Raw genomic sequence first — 19,891 nt, 5'->3', positions numbered from 1 at the left:
GCAAAGGAGAAACTGACAAAGAAATAAGGAGCTTCTAGCAGAGCAGGCTACACAATGGTGTTTGAAGACGAAAGTGTCACTGAAGTTTCAGCCCTGCAAATTATATATTTCTATTTTTAACCACATATTCCCAAGCATTCCACAATGTTGGCAATGAATATGAACATTTTGTGCAAAATCCCAGCCCACTTTGAAATTAAGGTATAATCTGAATGGAGTTTACACTAATAGCAAGTAATAGCTCCCCCTGCTGTGAACAGATTTCCACCCTACAACAGGCCACTGGGGGAAGGGAGCTGACCCAGTGTCTCTCTCTAGACTCCCCTGGGTAGGAAAAGGAAACACTGCCTTATGGTGCCCTCCCTCTATTAAGATGATGTGATTGCCTTGATTTGAAGGAAAGGGGCTGGTAGTGGTAAGGATTTGACAGATCTGGTGATCTCAAACCTGTGACTTAAAAAGAAGAGTGAACAAAGTCACATTCGAGTGGCTGTATGGTAAATGTGTGGTGCAGGTGTGGGAGGAGATTACTGAGGCAGGAGCAGCCAATCTGATAGGGTGCAAATACATTAGAGTTCATTACGTTTGAAACGATAAGCCAAAGGTCTGTGCAGAACACAGGAAGGAGCAACAATGTGCAGCTTAGATCAAAGCCGCTTTTTAACCTTAGGACTTACCTTTTTAATGGTTTTTGTTTGGACTAAGGCGAGCTCTCTGTTTTCATCCGCAACATAGAGGGAAAGTTTGACGTAAGGATCACTGTAGAAAACAAAACAGAGGAGTGAAAAAAAAACAGTCAGTGGCAAAAAAATTCAGAATTTACAGGTACAAATCTATTCCCCACAACCTACAAGTATTTACCCAAAAGCATTTCAAAAGATATCCAGATGGTATTGTTCAACTGTTCTTGGCGCAGACGCAAAGAGAACAGATACATTTCAGTGCAGATAAAAAGCAATATTCTCCACTTGGTGAGAATAAAACACATGGTTATCAGGTATCTGACTAAAAAATAATAATCAGACAAAGAATCTGAAAATTCTAAAATTCTATTGATGCTTTTTTTCAATAATTTGTGCTAAGACACACTTTTAAGTGTTAAGAAGTCTCTCCATTATGTAAAACAACAACAACAAAATTAAAGCTGCAAGCAGCGATGACGGGCCCTCGCACCCCTTGCGACCCGCGGGAGTCGCAGCCGGCGCAGCCAAGAGTACCAGAGTCATCCTATGTCCTCTCCTCTTCTACCCAGTACACGTCATAGTACAAACAGATTATTTCCTGTTACCAGCAGGGGGCGCCACGAGTAAGGCGGGGGTTTGACATATGGAGCCGTTCAGGGCAGAGCCCTCATCATGCTCATGAAGTTTGAAGATGTTTGGATAAAGTATGAAAAACCCATATGGAGAGGGGTATTTTAAATTTTCAAGGGGGCGCAGTTGAGCCACTTTGCCCCGCCCAATTACAAAAACCCCATCAGAGTCTAGGACCAGCCCCCAAGAACGTGTGTATGAATTTTTATGATCATAGGAGGTGGTTAAGGTCATTACAAATCCAAACGTAATTTCATGGCGAGGGATCGTCAGTTGCCGCGCCGCCACACAGATGCCATTGCACCCAGCTTCACGGCCTTTATAATGTAGCTTCACCAAGTAGTTGGGAAGGTTGTAGAGCAGAAACCAAGCCGATGGTGTCAACTATTAAGGAGCAGTACACTTCAGAGTAAAAATAGGTCATTTCCTGTTACCAGCAGGGGACGCCACGAGTAAGGCGGGAGTTTGACATATGGAGGCGTTCAGGGCAGAGCCCTGATCATGCTCATGAAGTTTGAAGATGTTTGGATAAAGTATGTGGACGTGAGAGCCATTCAAAATGTCATGGCAAATTCACCAAACGCCACCAAACTTTGGCGGGCCACAGAGGCCACGCCCTTTAACTTAGAGAAAACCCTTTAATAACTTTTGATCATCATGGTCTTGAGGTGAGGTCCACCAGATATGAAGTTGATTGGGTGAAATCCCTAGCACGAGTTCATCCACATACCAATGGTGGAAAGCACTCAAATTTGGCCGCCAAAAACAAAATGGCCGACTTCCTGCTGGGTTGAGGTCATGGTGTCAAGAGACTTTTTTGTGCGTCTGGAAGTGTTCTTTATGTGTACCGATTTTCATCTTCGTACTCCAAAAAAACCCATATGGAGAGGGGTATTTTAAATTTTCAAGGGGGCGCCGTTGAGCCATTTTGCCCCGCCCAATTATAAAAACTCCATCAGAGTCTAGGACCAGCCCCCAAGAACGTGTGTATGAATTTTTATGATCATAGGAGGTGGTTAAGGTCATTACAAATCCAAACGTAATTTCACGGCGAGGGATCGTCAGTTGCCGCGCCGCCACACAGATGCCATTGCACCCAGCTTCACGGCCTTTATAATGTAGCTTCACCAAGTAGTTGGGAAGGTTGTAGAGCAGAAACCAAGCCGATGGTGTCAACTATTAAGGAGCAGTACACTTCAGAGTAAAAATAGGTCATTTCCTGTTACCAGCAGGGGACGCCACGAGTAAGGCGGGAGTTTGACATATGGAGGCGTTCAGGGCAGAGCCCTGATCATGCTCATAAAGTTTGAAGATGTTTGGATAAAGTATGTGGACGTGAGAGCCATTCAAAATGTCATGGCAAATTCACCAAACGCCACCAAACTTTGGCGGGCCACAGAGGCCACGCCCTTTAACTTAGAGAAAACTCTGTGATAACTTTTGATCATCATGGTCTTGAGGTGAGGTCCACCAAATATGAAGTGGATCGGGTGAAATCCCTAGCACGAGTTCGTCCGCATACCAATGGTGTAATTCGCCAAAATCGCCAACTTCCGACCACAATGGCGGACTTCCTGTTGGGTTGAGGTCATGGTGTCAAGAGACTTTTTGGTGTGTCTCGGTATGATCAACATGTGTACCAATTTTCATGCACCTATGACAAACTAAGCCCAATGGGAGGGGGGTTTTGAAAATTTCAAGGGGGCGCTGCGGAGCCATTTTGCCCCCCCCATTTACAACGACCACAAAATATCAAATTTTTCACCAGACCTGATGACTGTGCAAAATTTCAGGCGTTTTAGAGCATGGGAAGGGGTTGAAAAATGCAGTTGTTTGGGAGGAATAATAATAATAATTAAAGCTGCAAGCAGCGATGACGGGCCCTCGCACCCCTTGCGACCCGCGGGAGTCGCAGCCGGCGCAGCCAAGAGTACCAGAGTCCTCCTATGTCCTCTCCTCTTCTCCCCAGTACACGTCATAGTACAAACAGGTTATTTCCTGTTACCAGCAAGGGGCGCCACGAGTAAGGCGGGAGTTTGACATATGGAGGCGTTCAGGGCAGAGCCCTCATCATGCTCATGAAGTTTGACGATGTTTGGATAAAGTATGTGGATGTGAGAGCCATTCAAAATGTCATGGCAAATTCACCAAACGCCACCGAACTTTGGCGAGCCACAGAGGCCACGCCCTTTAACTTAGAGAAAAGTCTCTTATAACTTTTGATCATCATGGTCTTGAGGTGAGGTCCACCAGATATGAAGTTGATCGGGTGAAATCCCTAGCACGAGTTCATCCGCATACCAATGGTGGAAAGCTCTGAAATTTGGCCGCCAAAAACAAAATGGCCGACGTCCTGCTGGGTTGAGGTCATGGTGTCAAGAGACTTTTTTGTGCGTCTGGAAGTGTTCTTTATGTGTACCGATTTTCATCTTCATACTCCAAAAAAACCCATATGGAGAGGGGTATTTTAAATTTTCAAGGGGGCGCAGTTGAGCCACTTTGCCCCGCCCAATTACAAAAACCCCATCAGAGTCTAGGACCAGCCCCCAAGAACGTGTGTATGAATTTTTAGGATCATAGGAGGTTTTTAAGGTCATTACAAATCCAAACGTAATTTCACGGCGAGGGATCGTCAGTTGCCGCGCCGCCACACAGATGCCATTGCACCCAGCTTCATGGCCTTTATAATGTAGCTTCACCAAGTAGTTGGGAAGGTTGTAGAGCAGAAACGAAGCCGATGGTGTCAACTACTAAGGAGCAGTACACTTCAGAGTAAAAATAGGTCATTTCCTGTTACCAGCAGGGGACGCCACGAGTAAGGCGGGAGTTTGACATATGGAGGCGTTCAGGGCAGAGCCCTGATCATGCTCATAAAGTTTGAAGATGTTTGGATAAAGTATGTGGACGTGAGAGCCATTCAAAATGTCATGGCAAATTCACCAAACGCCACCGAACTTTGGCGGGCCACAGAGGCCACGCCCTTTAACTTAGAGAAAACTCTGTGATAACTTTTGATCATCATGGTCTTGAGGTGAGGTCCACCAAATATGAAGTGGATCGGGTGAAATCCCTAGCACGAGTTCGTCCGCATACCAATGGTGTAATTCGCCAAAATGGCCAACTTCCGACCACAATGGCGGACTTCCTGTTGGGTTGAGGTCATGGTGTCAAGAGACTTTTTGGTGTGTCTCGGTATGATCAACATGTGTACCAATTTTCATGCACCTATGACAAACTAAGCCCAATGGGAGGGGGTTTTTGAAAATTTCAAGGGGGCGCTGCGGAGCCATTTTGCCCCCCCCATTTACAACGACCACAAAATATCAAATTTTTCACCAGACCTGATGAGTGTGCAAAATTTCAGGCGTTTTAGAGCATGGGAAGGGGTTGAAAAATGCAGTTGTTTGGGAGGACAAATAATAATAATAATTAAAGCTGCAAGCAGCGATGACGGGCCCTCGCACCCCTTGCGACCCACCGGAGTCGCAGCCGGCGCAGCCAAGAGTACCAGAGTCCCCCTATGTCCTCTCCTCTTCTACCCAGTACACGTCATAGTACAAACAGGTTGTTTCCTGTTACCAGCAGGGGGCGCCACGAGTAAGGCGGGAGTTTGACATATGGAGGCGTTCAGGGCAGAGCCCTCATCATGCTCATAAAGTTTGAAGATGTTTGGATAAAGTATGTGGACGTGAGAGCCATTCAAAATGTCATGGCAAATTCACCAAACGCCACCGAACTTTGGCGAGCCACAGAGGCCACGCCCTTTAACTTAGAGAAAATTCTGTTATAACTTTTGATCATCATGGTCTTGAGGTGAGGTCCACCAGATATGAAGTTGATCGGGTGAAATCCCTAGCACGAGTTCATCCGCATACCAATGGTGGAAAGCACTCAAATTTGGCAGCCAAAAACAAAATGGCCGACTTCCTGCTAGGTTGAGGTCATGGTGTCAAGAGACTTTTTTGTGCGTCTGGAAGTGTTCTTTATGTGTACCGATTTTCATCTTCGTAATCCAAAAAAACCCATATGGAGAGGGGTATTTGAATTCTTCAAGGGGGCGCCGTTGAGCCATTTTGCCCCTCCCAATTACAAAAACGCCATCAGAGTGTAGGATCAGCCCCCAAGAACGTGTGTATGAATTTTCATGATCATAGGAGGTGGTTAAGGTCATTACAAATCCAAACGTAATTTCACGGCGAGGGATCATCAGTTGCCGCGCCGCCACACAGATGCCATTGCACCCAGCTTCACGGCCTTTATAATGTAGCTTCACCAAGTAGTTGGGAAGGTTGTAGAGCAGAAACGAAGCTGATGGTGTCAACTATTAATGAGCAGTACACTTCAGAGTAAAAATAGGTCATTTCCTGTTACCAGCAGGGGACGCCACGAGTAAGGCAGGAGTTTGACATATGGAGGCGTTCAGGGCCGAGCCCTGATCATGCTCATAAAGTTTGAAGATGTTTGGATAAAGTATGTGGACGTGAGAGCCATTCAAAATGTCATGGAAAATTCACCAAACGCCACCAAACTTTGGCGGGCCACAGAGGCCACGCCCTTTAACTTAGAGAAAACTCTGTGATAACTTTTGATCATCATGGTCTTGAGGTGAGGTCCACCAAATATGAAGTGGATCGGGTGAAATCCCTAGCACGAGTTCGTCCGCATACCAATGGTGTAATTCGCCAAAATCGCCAACTTCCGACCACAATGGCGGACTTCCTGTTGGGTTGAGGTCATGGTGTCAAGAGACTTTTTGGTGTGTCTCGGTATAATCGACATGTGTACCAATTTTCATGCACCTATGACAAACTAAGCCCAATGGGAGGGGGGTTTTGAAAATTTCAAGGGGGCGCTGCAGAGCCATTTTGCCCCCCCCATTTACAAGGACCACAAAATATCAAATTTTTCACCAGACCTGATGAGTGTGCAAAATTTCAGGCGTTTTAGAGCATGGGAAGGGGTTGAAAAATGCAGTTGTTTGGGAGGACAAATAATAATAATAATAATAATTAAAGCTGCAAGCAGCGATGACGGGCCCTCGCACCCCTTGCGACCCACCGGAGTCACATCCGGCGCAGCCAAGTACCAGAGTCCCCCTATGTCCTCTCCTCTTCTCCCCAGTACACGTCATAGTACAAACAGGTTATTTCCTGTTACCAGCAGGGGGCGCCACGAGTAAGGCGGGAGTTTGACATATGGAGGCGTTCAGGGCAGAGCCCTCATCATGCTCATGAAGTTTGACGATGTTTGGATAAAGTATGTGGATGTGAGAGCCATTCAAAATGTCATGGCAAATTCACCAAACGCCATCGAACTTTGGCGAGCCACAAAGGCCACGCCCTTTAACTTAGAGAAAAGTCTTTTATAACTTTTGATCATCATGGTCTTGAGGTGAGGTCCACCAGATATGAAGTTGATCGGGTGAAATCCCTAGCACGAGTTCATCCGCATACCAGTGGTGGAAAGCAGTGAAATTTGGCCGCCAAAAACAAAATGGTCGACTTTCTGCTGGGTTGAGGTCATGGTGTCAAGAGACTTTTTTGTGCGTCTGGAAGTGTTCTTTATGTGTACCGATTTTCATCTTCATACTCCAAAAAAACCCATATGGAGAGGGGTATTTTAAATTTTCAAGGGGGCGCAGTTGAGCCACTTTGCCCCGCCCAATTACAAAAACCCCATCAGAGTCTAGGACCAGCCCCCAAGAACGTGTGTATGAATTTTTAGGATCATAGGAGGTGGTTAAGGTCATTACAAATCCAAACGTAATTTCACGGCGAGGGATCGTCAGTTGCCGCGCCGCCACACAGATGCTATTGCACCCAGCTTCACGGCCTTTATAATGTAGCTTCACCACGTAGTTGGGAAGGTTGTAGAGCAGAAACCAAGCCGATGGTGTCAACTATTAAGGAGCAGTACACTTCAGAGTAAAAATAGGTCATTTCCTGTTACCAGCAGGGGACGCCACGAGTAAGGCGGGAGTTTGACATATGGAGGCGTTCAGGGCAGAGCCCTGATCATGCTCATAAAGTTTGAAGATGTTTGGATAAAGTATGTGGACGTGAGAGCCATTCAAAATGTCATGGCAAATTCACCAAACGCCACCAAACTTTGGCGGGCCACAGAGGCCACGCCCTTTAACTTAGAGAAAACTCTGTGATAACTTTTGATCATCATGGTCTTGAGGTGAGGTCCACCAAATATGAAGTGGATCGGGTGAAATCCCTAGCACGAGTTCGTCCGCATACCAATGGTGTAATTCGCCAAAATCGCCAACTTCCGACCACAATGGCGGACTTCCTGTTGGGTTGAGGTCATGGTGTCAAGAGACTTTTTGGTGTGTCTCGGTATGATCAACATGTGTACCAATTTTCATGCACCTATGACAAACTAAGCCCAATGGGAGGGGGGTTTTGAAAATTTCAAGGGGGCGCTGCAGAGCCATTTTGCCCCCCCCATTTACAACGACCACAAAATATCAAATTTTTCACCAGACCTGATGAGTGTGCAAAATTTCAGGCGTTTTAGAGCATGGGAAGGGGTTGAAAAATGCAGTTGTTTGGGAGGAATAATAATAATAATAATAATAATAATAATAAACATTAGAAAAACAATAGGGCCTTCGCACCACTCGGTGCTCGGGCCCTAATTAAAGCTGCAAGCAGCGATGACGGGCCCTCGCACCCCTTGCGACCCGCGGGAGTCGCAGCCGGCACAGCCATGACTACCAGAGTCCTCCTATGTCCTCTCCTCTTCTCCCAAGTACACTTCATAGTACAAACAGGTTATTTCCTGTTACCAGCAGGGGGCGCCACGAGTAAGGCGGGAGTTTGACATATGGAGGCGTTCAGGGCAGAGCCCTCATCATGCTCATGAAGTTTGAAGATGTTTGGATAAAGTATGTGGATGTGAGAGCCATTCAAAATGTCATGGCAAATTCACCAAACGCCACCGAACTTTGGCGAGCCACAGAGGCCACGCCCTTTAACTTAGAGAAAAGTCTGTTATAACTTTTGATCATCATGGTCTTGAGGTGAGGTCCACCAGATATGAAGTTGATCGGGTGAAATCCCTAGCACGAGTTCATCCGCATACCAATGCTGGAAAGCACTCAAATTTGGCCGCCAAAAATAAAATGGCTGACTTCCTGCTGGGTTGAGGTCATGGTGTCAAGAGACTTTTTTGTGCGTCCCGAAGTGTTCTTTATGTGTACTGATTTTCATCTTTGTATTCCAAAAAAACCCATATGGAGAGGGGTATTTTAAATGTTCAAGGGGGCGCCGTTGAGCCATTTTGCCCCGCCCAATTACAAAAACCCCATCAGAGTCTAGGACCAGCCCCCAAGAACGTGTGTATGAATTTTTATGATCATAGGAGGTGGTTAAGGTCATTACAAATCCAAACGTAATTTCACGGCGAGGGATCGTCAGTTGCCGCGCCGCCACACAGATGCCATTGCACCCAGCTTCACTGCCTTTATAATGTTGCTTCACCAAGTAGTTGGGAAGGTTGTAGAGCAGAAACGAAGCCGATGGTGTCAAGTATTAAGGAGCAGTACACTTCAGAGTAAAAATAGGTCATTTCCTGTTACCAGCAGGGGACGCCACGAGTAAGGCGGGAGTTTGACATATGGAGGCGTTCAGGGCAGAGCCCTGATCATGCTCATAAAGTTTGAAGATGTTTGGATAAAGTATGTGGACGTGAGAGCCATTCAAAATGTCATAGCAAATTCACCAAACGCCACCAAACTTTGGCGGGCCACAGAGGCCACGCCCTTTAACTTAGAGAAAACTCTGTGATAACTTTTGATCATCATGGTCTTGAGGTGAGGTCCACCAAATATGAAGTGGATCGGGTGAAATCCCTAGCACGAGTTCGTCCGCATACCAATGGTGTAATTCGCCAAAATCGCCAACTTCCGACCACAATGGCGGACTTCCTGTTGGGTTGAGGTCATGGTGTCAAGAGACTTTTTGGTGTGTCTCGGTATGATCAACATGTGTACCAATTTTCATGCACCTATGACAAACTAAGCCCAATGGGAGGGGGGTTTTGAAAATTTCAAGGGGGCGCTGCAGAGCCATTTTGCCCCCCCCATTTACAACGACCACAAAATATCAAATTTTTCAGCAGACCTGATGAGTGTGCAAAATTTCAGGCGTTTTAGAGCATGGGAAGGGGTTGAAAAATGCAGTTGTTTGGGAGGACAAATAATAATAATAATAATAATAATAATAATAATAATAATAATAAACATTAGAATTACAATAGGGCCTTCGCACCACTCGGTGCTCGGGCCCTAATTAAAGCTGCAAGCAGCGATGACGGGCCCTCGCACCCCTTGCGACCCGCGGGAGTCGCAGCCGGCGCAGCCAAGAGTACCAGAGTCCTCCTATGCCCTCTCCTCTTCTCCCCAGTACACGTCATAGTACAAACAGGTTATTTCCTGTTACCAGCAGGGGGCGCCACGAGTAAGGCGGGAGTTTGACATATGGAGGCGTTCAGGGCAGAGCCCTCATCATGCTCATGAAGTTTGACGATGTTTGGATAAAGTATGTGGATGTGAGAGCCATTCAAAATGTCATGGCAAATTCACCAAACGCCATCGAACTTTGGCGAGCCACAGAGGCCACGCCCTTTAACTTAGAGAAAAGTCTCTTATAACTTTTGATCATCATGGTCTTGAGGTGAGGTCCACCAGATATGAAGTTGATCGGGTGAAATCCCTAGCACGAGTTCATCCACATACCAATGGTGGAAAGCACTCAAATTTGGCCGCCAAAAACAAAATGGCCGACTTCCTGCTGGGTTGAGGTCATGGTGGCAAGAGACTTTTTTGTGCGTCTGGAAGTGTTCTTTATGTGTACCGATTTTCATCTTCGTACTCCAAAAAAACCCATATGGAGAGGGGTATTTTAAATTTTCAAGGGGGCGCCGTTGAGCCATTTTGCCCCGCCCAATTATAAAAGCTCCATCAGAGTCTAGGACCAGCCCCCAAGAACGTGTGTATGAATTTTTATGATCATAGGAGGTGGTTAAGGTCATTACAAATCCAAACGTAATTTCACGGCGAGGGATCGTCAGTTGCCGCGCCGCCACACAGATGCCATTGCACCCAGCTTCACGGCCTTTATAATGTAGCTTCACCAAGTAGTTGGGAAGGTTGTAGAGCAGAAACCAAGCCGATGGTGTCAACTATTAAGGAGCAGTATACTTCAGAGTAAAAATAGGTCATTTCCTGTTACCAGCAGGGGACGCCACGAGTAAGGCGGGAGTTTGACATATGGAGGCGTTCAGGGCAGAGCCCTCATCACGCTCATAAAGTTTGAAGATGTTTGGATAAAGTATGTGGACGTGAGAGCCATTCAAAATGTCATGGAAAATTCACCAAACGCCATCAAACTTTGGCGGGCCACAGAGGCCACGCCCTTTAACTTAGAGAAAACTCTGTGATAACTTTTGATCATCATGGTCTTGAGGTGAGGTCCACCAAATATGAAGTGGATCAGGTGAAATCCCTAGCACGAGTTCGTCCGCATACCAATGGTGTAATTCGCCAAAATCGCCAACTTCCGACCACAATGGCGGACTTCCTGTTGGGTTGAGGTCATGGTGTCAAGAGACTTTTTGGTGTGTCTCGGTATGATCAACATGTGTACCAATTTTCATGCACCTATGACAAACTAAGCCCAATGGGAGGGGGGTTTTGAAAATTTCAAGGGGGCGCTGCGGAGCCATTTTGCCCCCCCCATTTACAAGGACCACAAAATATCAAATTTTTCACCAGACCTGATGAGTGTGCAAAATTTCAGGCGTTTTAGAGCATGGGAAGGGGTTGAAAAATGCAGTTGTTTGGGAGGAATAATAATAATAATAATAATAATAATAATTAAAGCTGCAAGCAGCGATGACGGGCCCTCGCACCCCTTGCAACCCGTGGGAGTCGCAGCCGGCGTGGCCAAGTACCAGAGTCCTCCTATGTCCTCTCCTCTCTCCTGCTCTTCTCCCCAGTACACATCATAGTAAAAACCACCTTATTTCCTGTTACCAGCAGGGGGCGCCACGAGTAAGGCGGGAGTTTGACATATGGAGCCGTTCAGGGCAGAGCCCTCATCATGCTCATAAAGTTTGAAGATGTTTGGATAAAGTATGTGGACGTGAGAGCCATTCAAAATGTCATGGCAAATTCACCAAACGCCACCGAACTTTGGCGAGCCACAGAGGCCACGCCCTTTAACTTAGAGAAAAGTCTGTTATAACTTTTGATCGTCATGGTCTTGAGGTGAGGTCCACCAGATATGAAGTTGATCGGGTGAAATCCCTAGCACGAGTTCATCCGCATACCAATGGTGGAAAGCACTGAAATTTGGCCGCCAAAAACAAAATGGCCGACTTCCTGCTGGGTTCAGGTCATGGTGTCAAGAGACTTTTTTGTGCGTCCCGAAGTGTTCTTTATGTGTACCGATTTTCATCTTCGTATTCCAAAAAAACCCATATGGAGAGGGGTATTTTAAATCTTCAAGGGGGCGCCGTTGAGCCATTTTGCCCCACCCAATTACAAAAACCCCATCAGAGTCTAGGACCAGCCCCCAAGAACGTTTGTATGAATTTTTAGGATCATAGGAGGTGGTTAAGGTCATTACAAATCCAAACGTAATTTCACGGCGAGGGATCGTCAGTTTCCGCGCCGCCACACAGATGCCATTGCACCCAGCTTCACGGCCTTTATAATGTAGCTTCACCAAGTAGTTGGGAAGGTTGTAGAGCAGAAACGAAGCCGATGGTGTCAACTATTAAGGAGCAGTACACTTCAGAGTAAAAATAGGTCATTTCCTGTTACCAGCAGGGGACGCCACGAGTAAGGCGGGAGTTTGACATATGGAGGCGTTCAGGGCAGAGCCCTGATCATGCTCATAAAGGTTGAAGATGTTTGGATAAAGTATGTGGACGTGAGAGCCATTCAAAATGTCATGGCAAATTCACCAAACGCCACCAAACTTTGGCGGGCCACAGAGGCCACGCCCTTTAACTTAGAGAAAACTCTGTTATAACTTTTGATCATCATGGTCTTGAGGTGAGGTCCACCAAATATGAAGTGGATCAGGTGAAATCCCTAGCACGAGTTCGTCCGCATACCAATGGTGTAATTCGCCAAAATCGCCAACTTCCGACCACAATGGCGGACTTCCTGTTGGGTTGAGGTCATGGTGTCAAGAGACTTTTTGGTGTGTCTCGGTATGATCAACATGTGTACCAATTTTCATGCACCTATGACAAACTAAGCCCAATGGGAGGGGGGTTTTGAAAATTTCAAGGGGGCGCTGCAGAGCCATTTTGCCCCCCCCAGTTACAACGACCACAAAATATCAAATTTTTCACCAGACCTGATGAGTGTGCAAAATTTCAGGCGTTTTAGAGCATGGGAAGGGGTCGAAAAATGCAGTTGTTTGGGAGGACAAATAATAATAATAATAATAATAATAAACATTAGAATTACAATAGGGCCTTCGCACCACTCGGTGCTCGGGCCCTAATAATAATAATAATAATAATAAACATTAGAATTACAATAGGGCCTTCGCACCACTCGGTGCTCGGGCCCTAATAATAATAATAATAATAATAATTAAAGCTGCAAGCAGCGATGACGGGCCCTCGCACCCCTTGCGACCCACGGGAGTCGCAGCCAGCGCAGCCAAGAGTACCAGAGTCATCCTATGTCCTCTCCTCTTCTCCCCAGTACACGTCATAGTACAAACAGGTTATTTCCTGTTACCAGCAGGGGGCGCCACGAGTAAGGCGGGAGTTTGACATATGGAGCCATTCAGGGCAGAGCCCTCATCATGCTCATAAAGTTTGAAGATGTTTGGATAAAGTATGTGGACGTGAGAGCCATTCAAAATGTCATGGCAAATTCACCAAACGCCACCGAACTTTGGCGAGCCACAGAGGCCACGCCCTTTAACTTAGAGAAAAGTCTGTTATAACTTTTGATCATCATGGTCTTGAGGTGAGGTCCACCAGATATGAAGTTGATCGGGTGAAATCCCTAGCACGAGTTCATCCGCATACCAATGGTGGAAAGCACTCAAATTTGGCCGCCAAAAACAAAATGGCCGACTTCCTGCTGGGTTGAGGTCATGGTGTCAAGAGACTTTTTTGTGCGTCCCGAAGTGTTCTTTATGTGTACCGATTTTCATCTTTGTATTCCAAAAAAACCCATATGGAGAGGGGTATTTTAAATGTTCAAGGGGGCGCCGTTGAGCCATTTTGCCCCGCCCAATTACAAAAACCCCATCAGAGTCTAGGACCAGCCCCCAAGAACGTGTGTATGAATTTTTAGGATCATAGGAGGTGGTTAAGGTCATTACAAATCCAAACGTAATTTCACGGCGAGGGATCGTCAGTTGCCGCGCCGCCACACAGATGCCATTGCACCCAGCTTCACGGCCTTTATAATGTAGCTTCACCAAGTAGTTGGGAAGGTTGTAGAGCAGAAACCAAGCCGATGGTGTCAACTATTAAGGAGCAGTACACTTCAGAGTAAAAATAGGTCATTTCCTGTTACCAGCAGGGGACGCCACGAGCAAGGCGGGAGTTTGACATATGGAGGCGTTCAGGGCAGAGCCCTCATCATGCTCATAAAGTTTGAAGATGTTTGGATAAAGTATGTGGACGTGAGAGCCATTCAAAATGTCATGGCAAATTCACCAAACGCCACCAAACTTTGGCGGGCCACAGAGGCCACGCCCTTTAACTTAGAGAAAACTCTGTGATAACTTTTGATCATCATGGTCTTGAGGTGAGGTCCACCAAATATGAAGTGGATCGGGTGAAATCCCTAGCACGAGTTCGTCCGCATACCAATGGTGTAATTCGCCAAAATCGCCAACTTCCGACCACAATGGCGGACTTCCTGTTGGGTTGAGGTCATGGTGTCAAGAGACTTTTTGGTGTGTCTCGGTATGATCAACATGTGTACCAATTTTCATGCACCTATGACAAACTAAGCCCAATGGGAGGGGGGTTTTGAAAATTTCAAGGGGGCGCTGCGGAGCCATTTTGCCCCCCCCCATTTACAACGACCACAAAATATCAAATTTTTCACCAGACCTGATGAGTGTGCAAAATTTCAGGCGTTTTAGAGCATGGGAAGGGGTTGAAAAATGCAGTTGTTTGGGAGGACAAATAATAATAATAATAATAATAAACATTAGAATTACAATAGGGCCTTCGCACCACTCGGTGCTCGGGCCCTAATAATAATAAACATTACAAAAACAATAGGGCCTTCGCACCACTCGGTGCTCGGGCCCTAATAATACAGCTTGGTGTGCCTAACCTTACATAGTCCGATTTCCAATCGAACATCGTATTACCCCTGGCCACAGGCTCCAGAGCACATATTGCTAAGCTGCACTCTAACACTCTGCTTGTTTCCAGACCTGAAATCTGAATCTGACAAACAGCCCAGCAGATAAAAATGACTTGCATTGGGGTATTGTGAGATAAGGCTATAATGTCTTACTGACATAGTGGAGCGCTAAAAATAGAAACTGAAAAACATTTTGAGGTGAGCCGCACAAATAGTAAGCAGAGTGTTTGTGACTGTGCTATTTTGGAATAACCAGTTGGTTTACTTGAAGGTGCTGACAGTGTAGAAATCTCCAGCGAGTTCTGGATAGAGAGGCAGAGCTGCACTATTCACCAGGCAGACCAATTACTCTACTCATCTCAGTCCCAACAGGCCACGCGAGGTACAGTGTCAGGTTATTGCCTTTCCAAAATCTCCCTTTGAAGACAAACCTCTCACAAGTCTGTCCATTTTTAAATAAGTAACACATATACAATAAATATACAAATATGTCATTTGTGTAGATATATATATCCATCCATCCATCCATCCTCTGGAGAGAGAGAGACGAATATAATGTACTTGTCTTTTATGACCTTTTCGCAGAACAATAACTAACATTATAGTTCCTGCTCTGAATGGATAATGGGAGGGAGATGACAGCTAAGAGCAGGTTGTCTCAGTACTTCAATAACCTGCCTGACTCCTGCAGCAGTCTAAACACAACATGACAAGACTGATCCAAACAGACTGCATCACAATGAATATCGTGTACACTTTCCACAGTGTATTTTCATTTCCAACTAATTCAAATTCTAATTTATATAGACTGCAACACAATACCTAACTTAAGAGTTAGCACAGTTAGACAAATTCTTTTTTTGGATTCATAGATAAATTATTTGGTCTATAAAACACCCCCCACCCCAAAAAAAAACTGTGAAAGATGTCTTGTATGACCAAAAGCCAGTCAATTTATCATCTAATCAGCTGTCTGCTTCAGAGACGTCACAGTTTACCCATGAAGCTTCATTTCTTTATCCTCTTTTGCTCCTCTGCTGTGTGCCCTGAGATAACTTCAGCTGGTGTACTGTAATAACACATAACATAACAGATGGTGTGTTTCTCCCATGTGGATGTAAAACTGCAAGTTGCAGGCTACATGAAGAATACAGGCACATTGTCTAAATCTTCACACCAACACATCTTTCAATCTTCCCAGATGACACCAAGAAAGTGAAAATTTTTTACCATGCTCTAATGGTGAGACATTAGTGTTTTGTATTTAATGAATGGCATTTTAATTGCAGTGGCTAGACTTCACACACAAGGTTAGAAATTCAATTTGAATCGCATTTCAAACTAAAAACTGCAAATGTGTTTTAAATCACACTTGCCATAATCAGTTTCCATGGGATTTTTTTTTTTTTTTGCCATCCACACTTGATATAAGCAGTAATCTAATCTTCCAGTACGGATATAGCAAAAATTTGATTTAGCCAGCCAGTTGGAGAGCAGTATTAAATTCATTTGAGGGAGAAAGCTGAAAGGGAGCAAAAGCAAAGGGTAGGAGAATTGGGAAATATTAAAAAAAATGAACAGCAAACATACCCCAAGCAAAACTGCTGTTGCTTGATTGCTAATTAACGTTTCCAGGAACCCCACAGCCTCTAATTGTGTGTTTGTGTGATTCTGTGATGTGCTGTGACTAAACAAAAAATAATGGGCCTACTGTATCTCAGCTGCACTGAGATATCTTCTTGTCTCCTTCCCTCTATCAACAAAAAACCTTCGGGAGGGAGACAGACAGGCCACTTCAAGTCAACACTGGGAGGTGAAAGCTAGCATGGGACGCTGGATTCAAATGGTCAGTTCACTTGTTGTATGCTTGCATGAGAATTCCTCGAGCTTCTATCAACACCTCACAAAAACAAAACATTAGGGTGTTTCATTTGGTCCAAAGTAACAGAGCAGAAGACATCAGAACAAAGCAGCTGTATTAGAGGACACAGCAGCAACAGGAACAGCTTTGGAGCAAATAGGAGAAAAGAACAAGCCAGCACTGTTTGAGCATCTTCTGAGGGGACAGACTGCCAAGTCAGCACTGTCTCCTGTAGCCACGCATCAAGACCTCGTCCAGTGTTTCTTCATTACAGTTCAGTTTTCTCCTGAGCCAGACTGTGCTGTCCTCCCAGCAGGGTATCAGGATGCTAACACATGCACTCTGGCATGTGAGTAGCTCTCACACAGTGCTAAAAATGCCAGGCTCTTTCATTGACAATGTCCGCTTTCTCATTGCTGAGATACAATTACCATACAGAACAGTGGGGATAGTGTTCAAATGTAGGCCTTTTCTAATGTAGCCTTTTCTATGCATTTCGGCATTTCATCCACATGAAAACTGCATTTTAGGTCACTGAGTTTTTGGCTTGTCGTCAGAGTGTGTGCCATTATTACCTTTGTTTGACATCAGAGTGTGTGGCACTTTCTCCTTTGTTCACATGAGGTAATTTTGTACAATGGCAGACGTAAACAAAATAACACAAAATAGTGCTGGTTTTAGCCTTTCGAGCAGGACTTTTTAGATGTTTACAGATAAATGTACAGTTACTCCTCCCGAAGAAGGAAACCATTATTTTAATAAATACATATGTGTGTGTGTGGACTAGGCCTTTGAGGAGATGTAATCTATTTCGAAACATTTCAAGTCGCAACTGCATAGGGATAAAATCATTAAATTCCGATTGTATGAGTAAAGCTCCCCTTGCTTGTTGTTTACCAGCTGAAGTTACTGATGAGCATAAAGTTAAAGCATGATAATATGTAACCGTCACATTTGCCTCAGCAACCTTCCCTGTCACCCCCTTGATTTCCCATTGTGTGCCTGCCTAACCTGTCCCTTCTCGAGTGGCTCTCTCCCTGTGTCTGTGTTTGTTTGAGTTTGTTTGAGGTGTGCTGGCAGAGCAGAGCCCTCTTCAAAATATCTGCCACTACCACCCTACCAGATCATAGCCTCTCCTTGAGTCAGTCTGTGCTTCAAGTCTTTTTGTTTCTTTGCAAGTTGCTATTCTGCTTCACTCTGTTACCTGTTGCCTGTATCCTGACCCTTGTCTTCTCTCCTCTGCAGTTCCATGTGATCTGACTCCAACCCTTTACACCGGTCCCTGGCTTGTCGTCTCCTGTGTTTTCTTCTTTCTCCCTGCTCTGGGACACAAGCTTTCACCTTCTCACCTGCTTTCTCCCAAGCCTGCTGCACTGGTCTCCACCCTCATCCACACCACAACCATCTCCATCACCATCTTCAATAAATTATCGATTAACCTTCTACTTGCCTACCCCGTGTCTGTGTCTGCACCTGGGTTTCACTAGTTCAGAAGACCCACTGAAGAAAAATCTTCAGTGAGGCAGCCTGTTCTGAGCATTTCCTGGGATGCCATTACTCCAACATTGCTACATTTGTTTGCATCACACTGTCATGTACAGGCCTATTCAGGTATTTTCAGTTCATCCTTCTAAGAATTTCCTTTCTTGGGAGTGTGCTGTCAAGAATGAAAACAGCATAACTGCAGACAGTGAATAATACGAGGATCCCTATGCATAATATTTAAGCTAGCGCAAGGCCTCAGTACCATTGTAACTATGTCTGAAAAAAAACAATGGCAGCCTTTGACTTCCTGAATCTGCAGCACACCGGATTGTTTGAGATTTGGATTGTGGCAACTACATGCATGGGTTCGGTCATCTAAACACAAACTTCAAATGCAACTCTACTGAGGGATATTATTATGCAAAGCCACATAAATGTTGAAATAACAGTGGGTTACACTTCATCACAGAATCACAACAAGGGGAGAGCAGGTCAAACAGCCTGAAACAAAGGGCCCTTGATGACTGTAATGCTTCAAAGACCCTCAAAGGTTGAAGTTTAACACTGGTCTCTTCTCACATGTGAGAGAGTATGTGGTATGTATAATTATTAGTCAAACACTTTATCTAGAAAAACTGTAATAGAAGTGGGTTGTGAGTAGGATAGGAGAGGCAAGTAGGTAATCATTGATCAACACTTGGAGTTCAAGGTCTTTGAAAGTAGAAGGAATGTAGTGAAAGTGCATAACACTGTTCACTCCAAGGTTGAAAGGACAGACCCTCTAAATCAAAGAGCAGGATACTAAATATATAAGAACTGTTTGTTGTTATAAAACTGTTAGAAATATGTCATCTTTAGAGTACCAAGCACAAACCAAAATATTAAAACATAAGCCTAGTTTGTCCAGAAGATGTGCAGTGTCAAAGGCAAGACCAGTGCACCTCAGTGTTCACAGCTGGTGCACTGACCTGAACTCCACACTTCTCACAGTGATGAAAAGAAAGTGGAATAGCAGTGTAACTACTAAGGAACCTCTGAAGGAAACAGCTTTGGTGTGCTCTGTGATGCTCACCTGGCTCCAATGATGTCCTTCTTCGCCAGATCAATTCCTGCAATGACCTTAACCCGCAGCACTCTTGTTTCATGCTGAGAAGAAAGAGATGGTGGGTCAAAACATTTCATCAAACTCATGGAAAAATGATCTCATAACACCACAATCAAGCCACTTCAAAGCCACTTCACCTGCCTTTTTTAAGTAAATAATCCTGACCTAGAAATGAAATGAGTTGTATCAGAAAATTTTCAGTCCAGAGTGACTCCCCACTCTCTTTTCCCTACTTCACTTCAACTTGAAATGGGGCTTAAAGTAAAAACACTGGTCCACTGCTGCTTGAATGATCGCCGTTTACATTTACGTCAAGCCTGACAACAAACTCTGTCACAATTTTAGTTATGACAAGTGTTAGAGAATGGAGCAAAGCAGAGAGTGGGGGTCGGAGCCCAAGCCAACCCAGCTGTTACATTAGGCCATGGCCTTGTTAAGAGGGTGTAGCATTACTGAATGTTTACCTCATAGTCACAGGAAGTGCATTGTCTCATGGAATGTAGACCCACAAATGACTTAAAACCTTTACTTGTGGAGATCATATGATCTAGTCTGATGTCTGTAATACAGCAAATATTAATTTAAAAAACTAGACAATGCTTAGATAGTGCCTAGACAGTACAACACAAGTCTCATGTGTTGCACTAAGCGCAATGTTATTACATGCACGCTTCCCCTCCAGTAATAACTAGCAGACAGACAGAATACCACAAAGCTATGAAACTGAAAAGAGTTCCCCAAACACAAACACCAGC

The 19,891-nt window shown here is 45.0% G+C and overlaps 2 protein-coding genes across 4 annotated transcripts in view; one reads left to right on the top strand and one right to left on the bottom strand.

Moving 5' to 3' along the window:
* nedd4l (NEDD4 like E3 ubiquitin protein ligase) overlaps positions 1-19,891 on the bottom strand; it is a 54,629-nt gene that overhangs the window by 33,260 nt on the left and 1,478 nt on the right. For all 3 annotated transcript variants that reach the window (XM_041059069.1, XM_041059070.1, XM_041059071.1), the window contains exons 2-3: positions 19,104-19,177; positions 678-759 (exon numbers count right to left, since the gene is read on the bottom strand). In XM_041059069.1, the coding sequence (XP_040915003.1) occupies positions 678-759; positions 19,104-19,177 (156 nt within the window). The remainder of the gene's footprint in view (positions 1-677; positions 760-19,103; positions 19,178-19,891) is intronic.
* Positions 18,758-19,891, top strand: part of LOC121195542 (alanine--glyoxylate aminotransferase 2, mitochondrial-like) — a 33,656-nt gene continuing 32,522 nt past the window's right edge. Inside the window, exon 1 of the mRNA XM_041059075.1 lies at positions 18,758-18,761. The gene's annotated coding sequence lies outside the window, so the exon portion shown is untranslated. The remainder of the gene's footprint in view (positions 18,762-19,891) is intronic.

This window comes from Toxotes jaculatrix, chromosome 16, assembly GCF_017976425.1.
Source record: "Toxotes jaculatrix isolate fToxJac2 chromosome 16, fToxJac2.pri, whole genome shotgun sequence".
Classification (NCBI taxonomy): Eukaryota; Metazoa; Chordata; class Actinopteri; family Toxotidae; genus Toxotes; species Toxotes jaculatrix.
The sequence above is the reverse complement of the archived record's forward strand: the minus strand, read 5'-3'. Positions and strand labels throughout refer to the sequence as shown.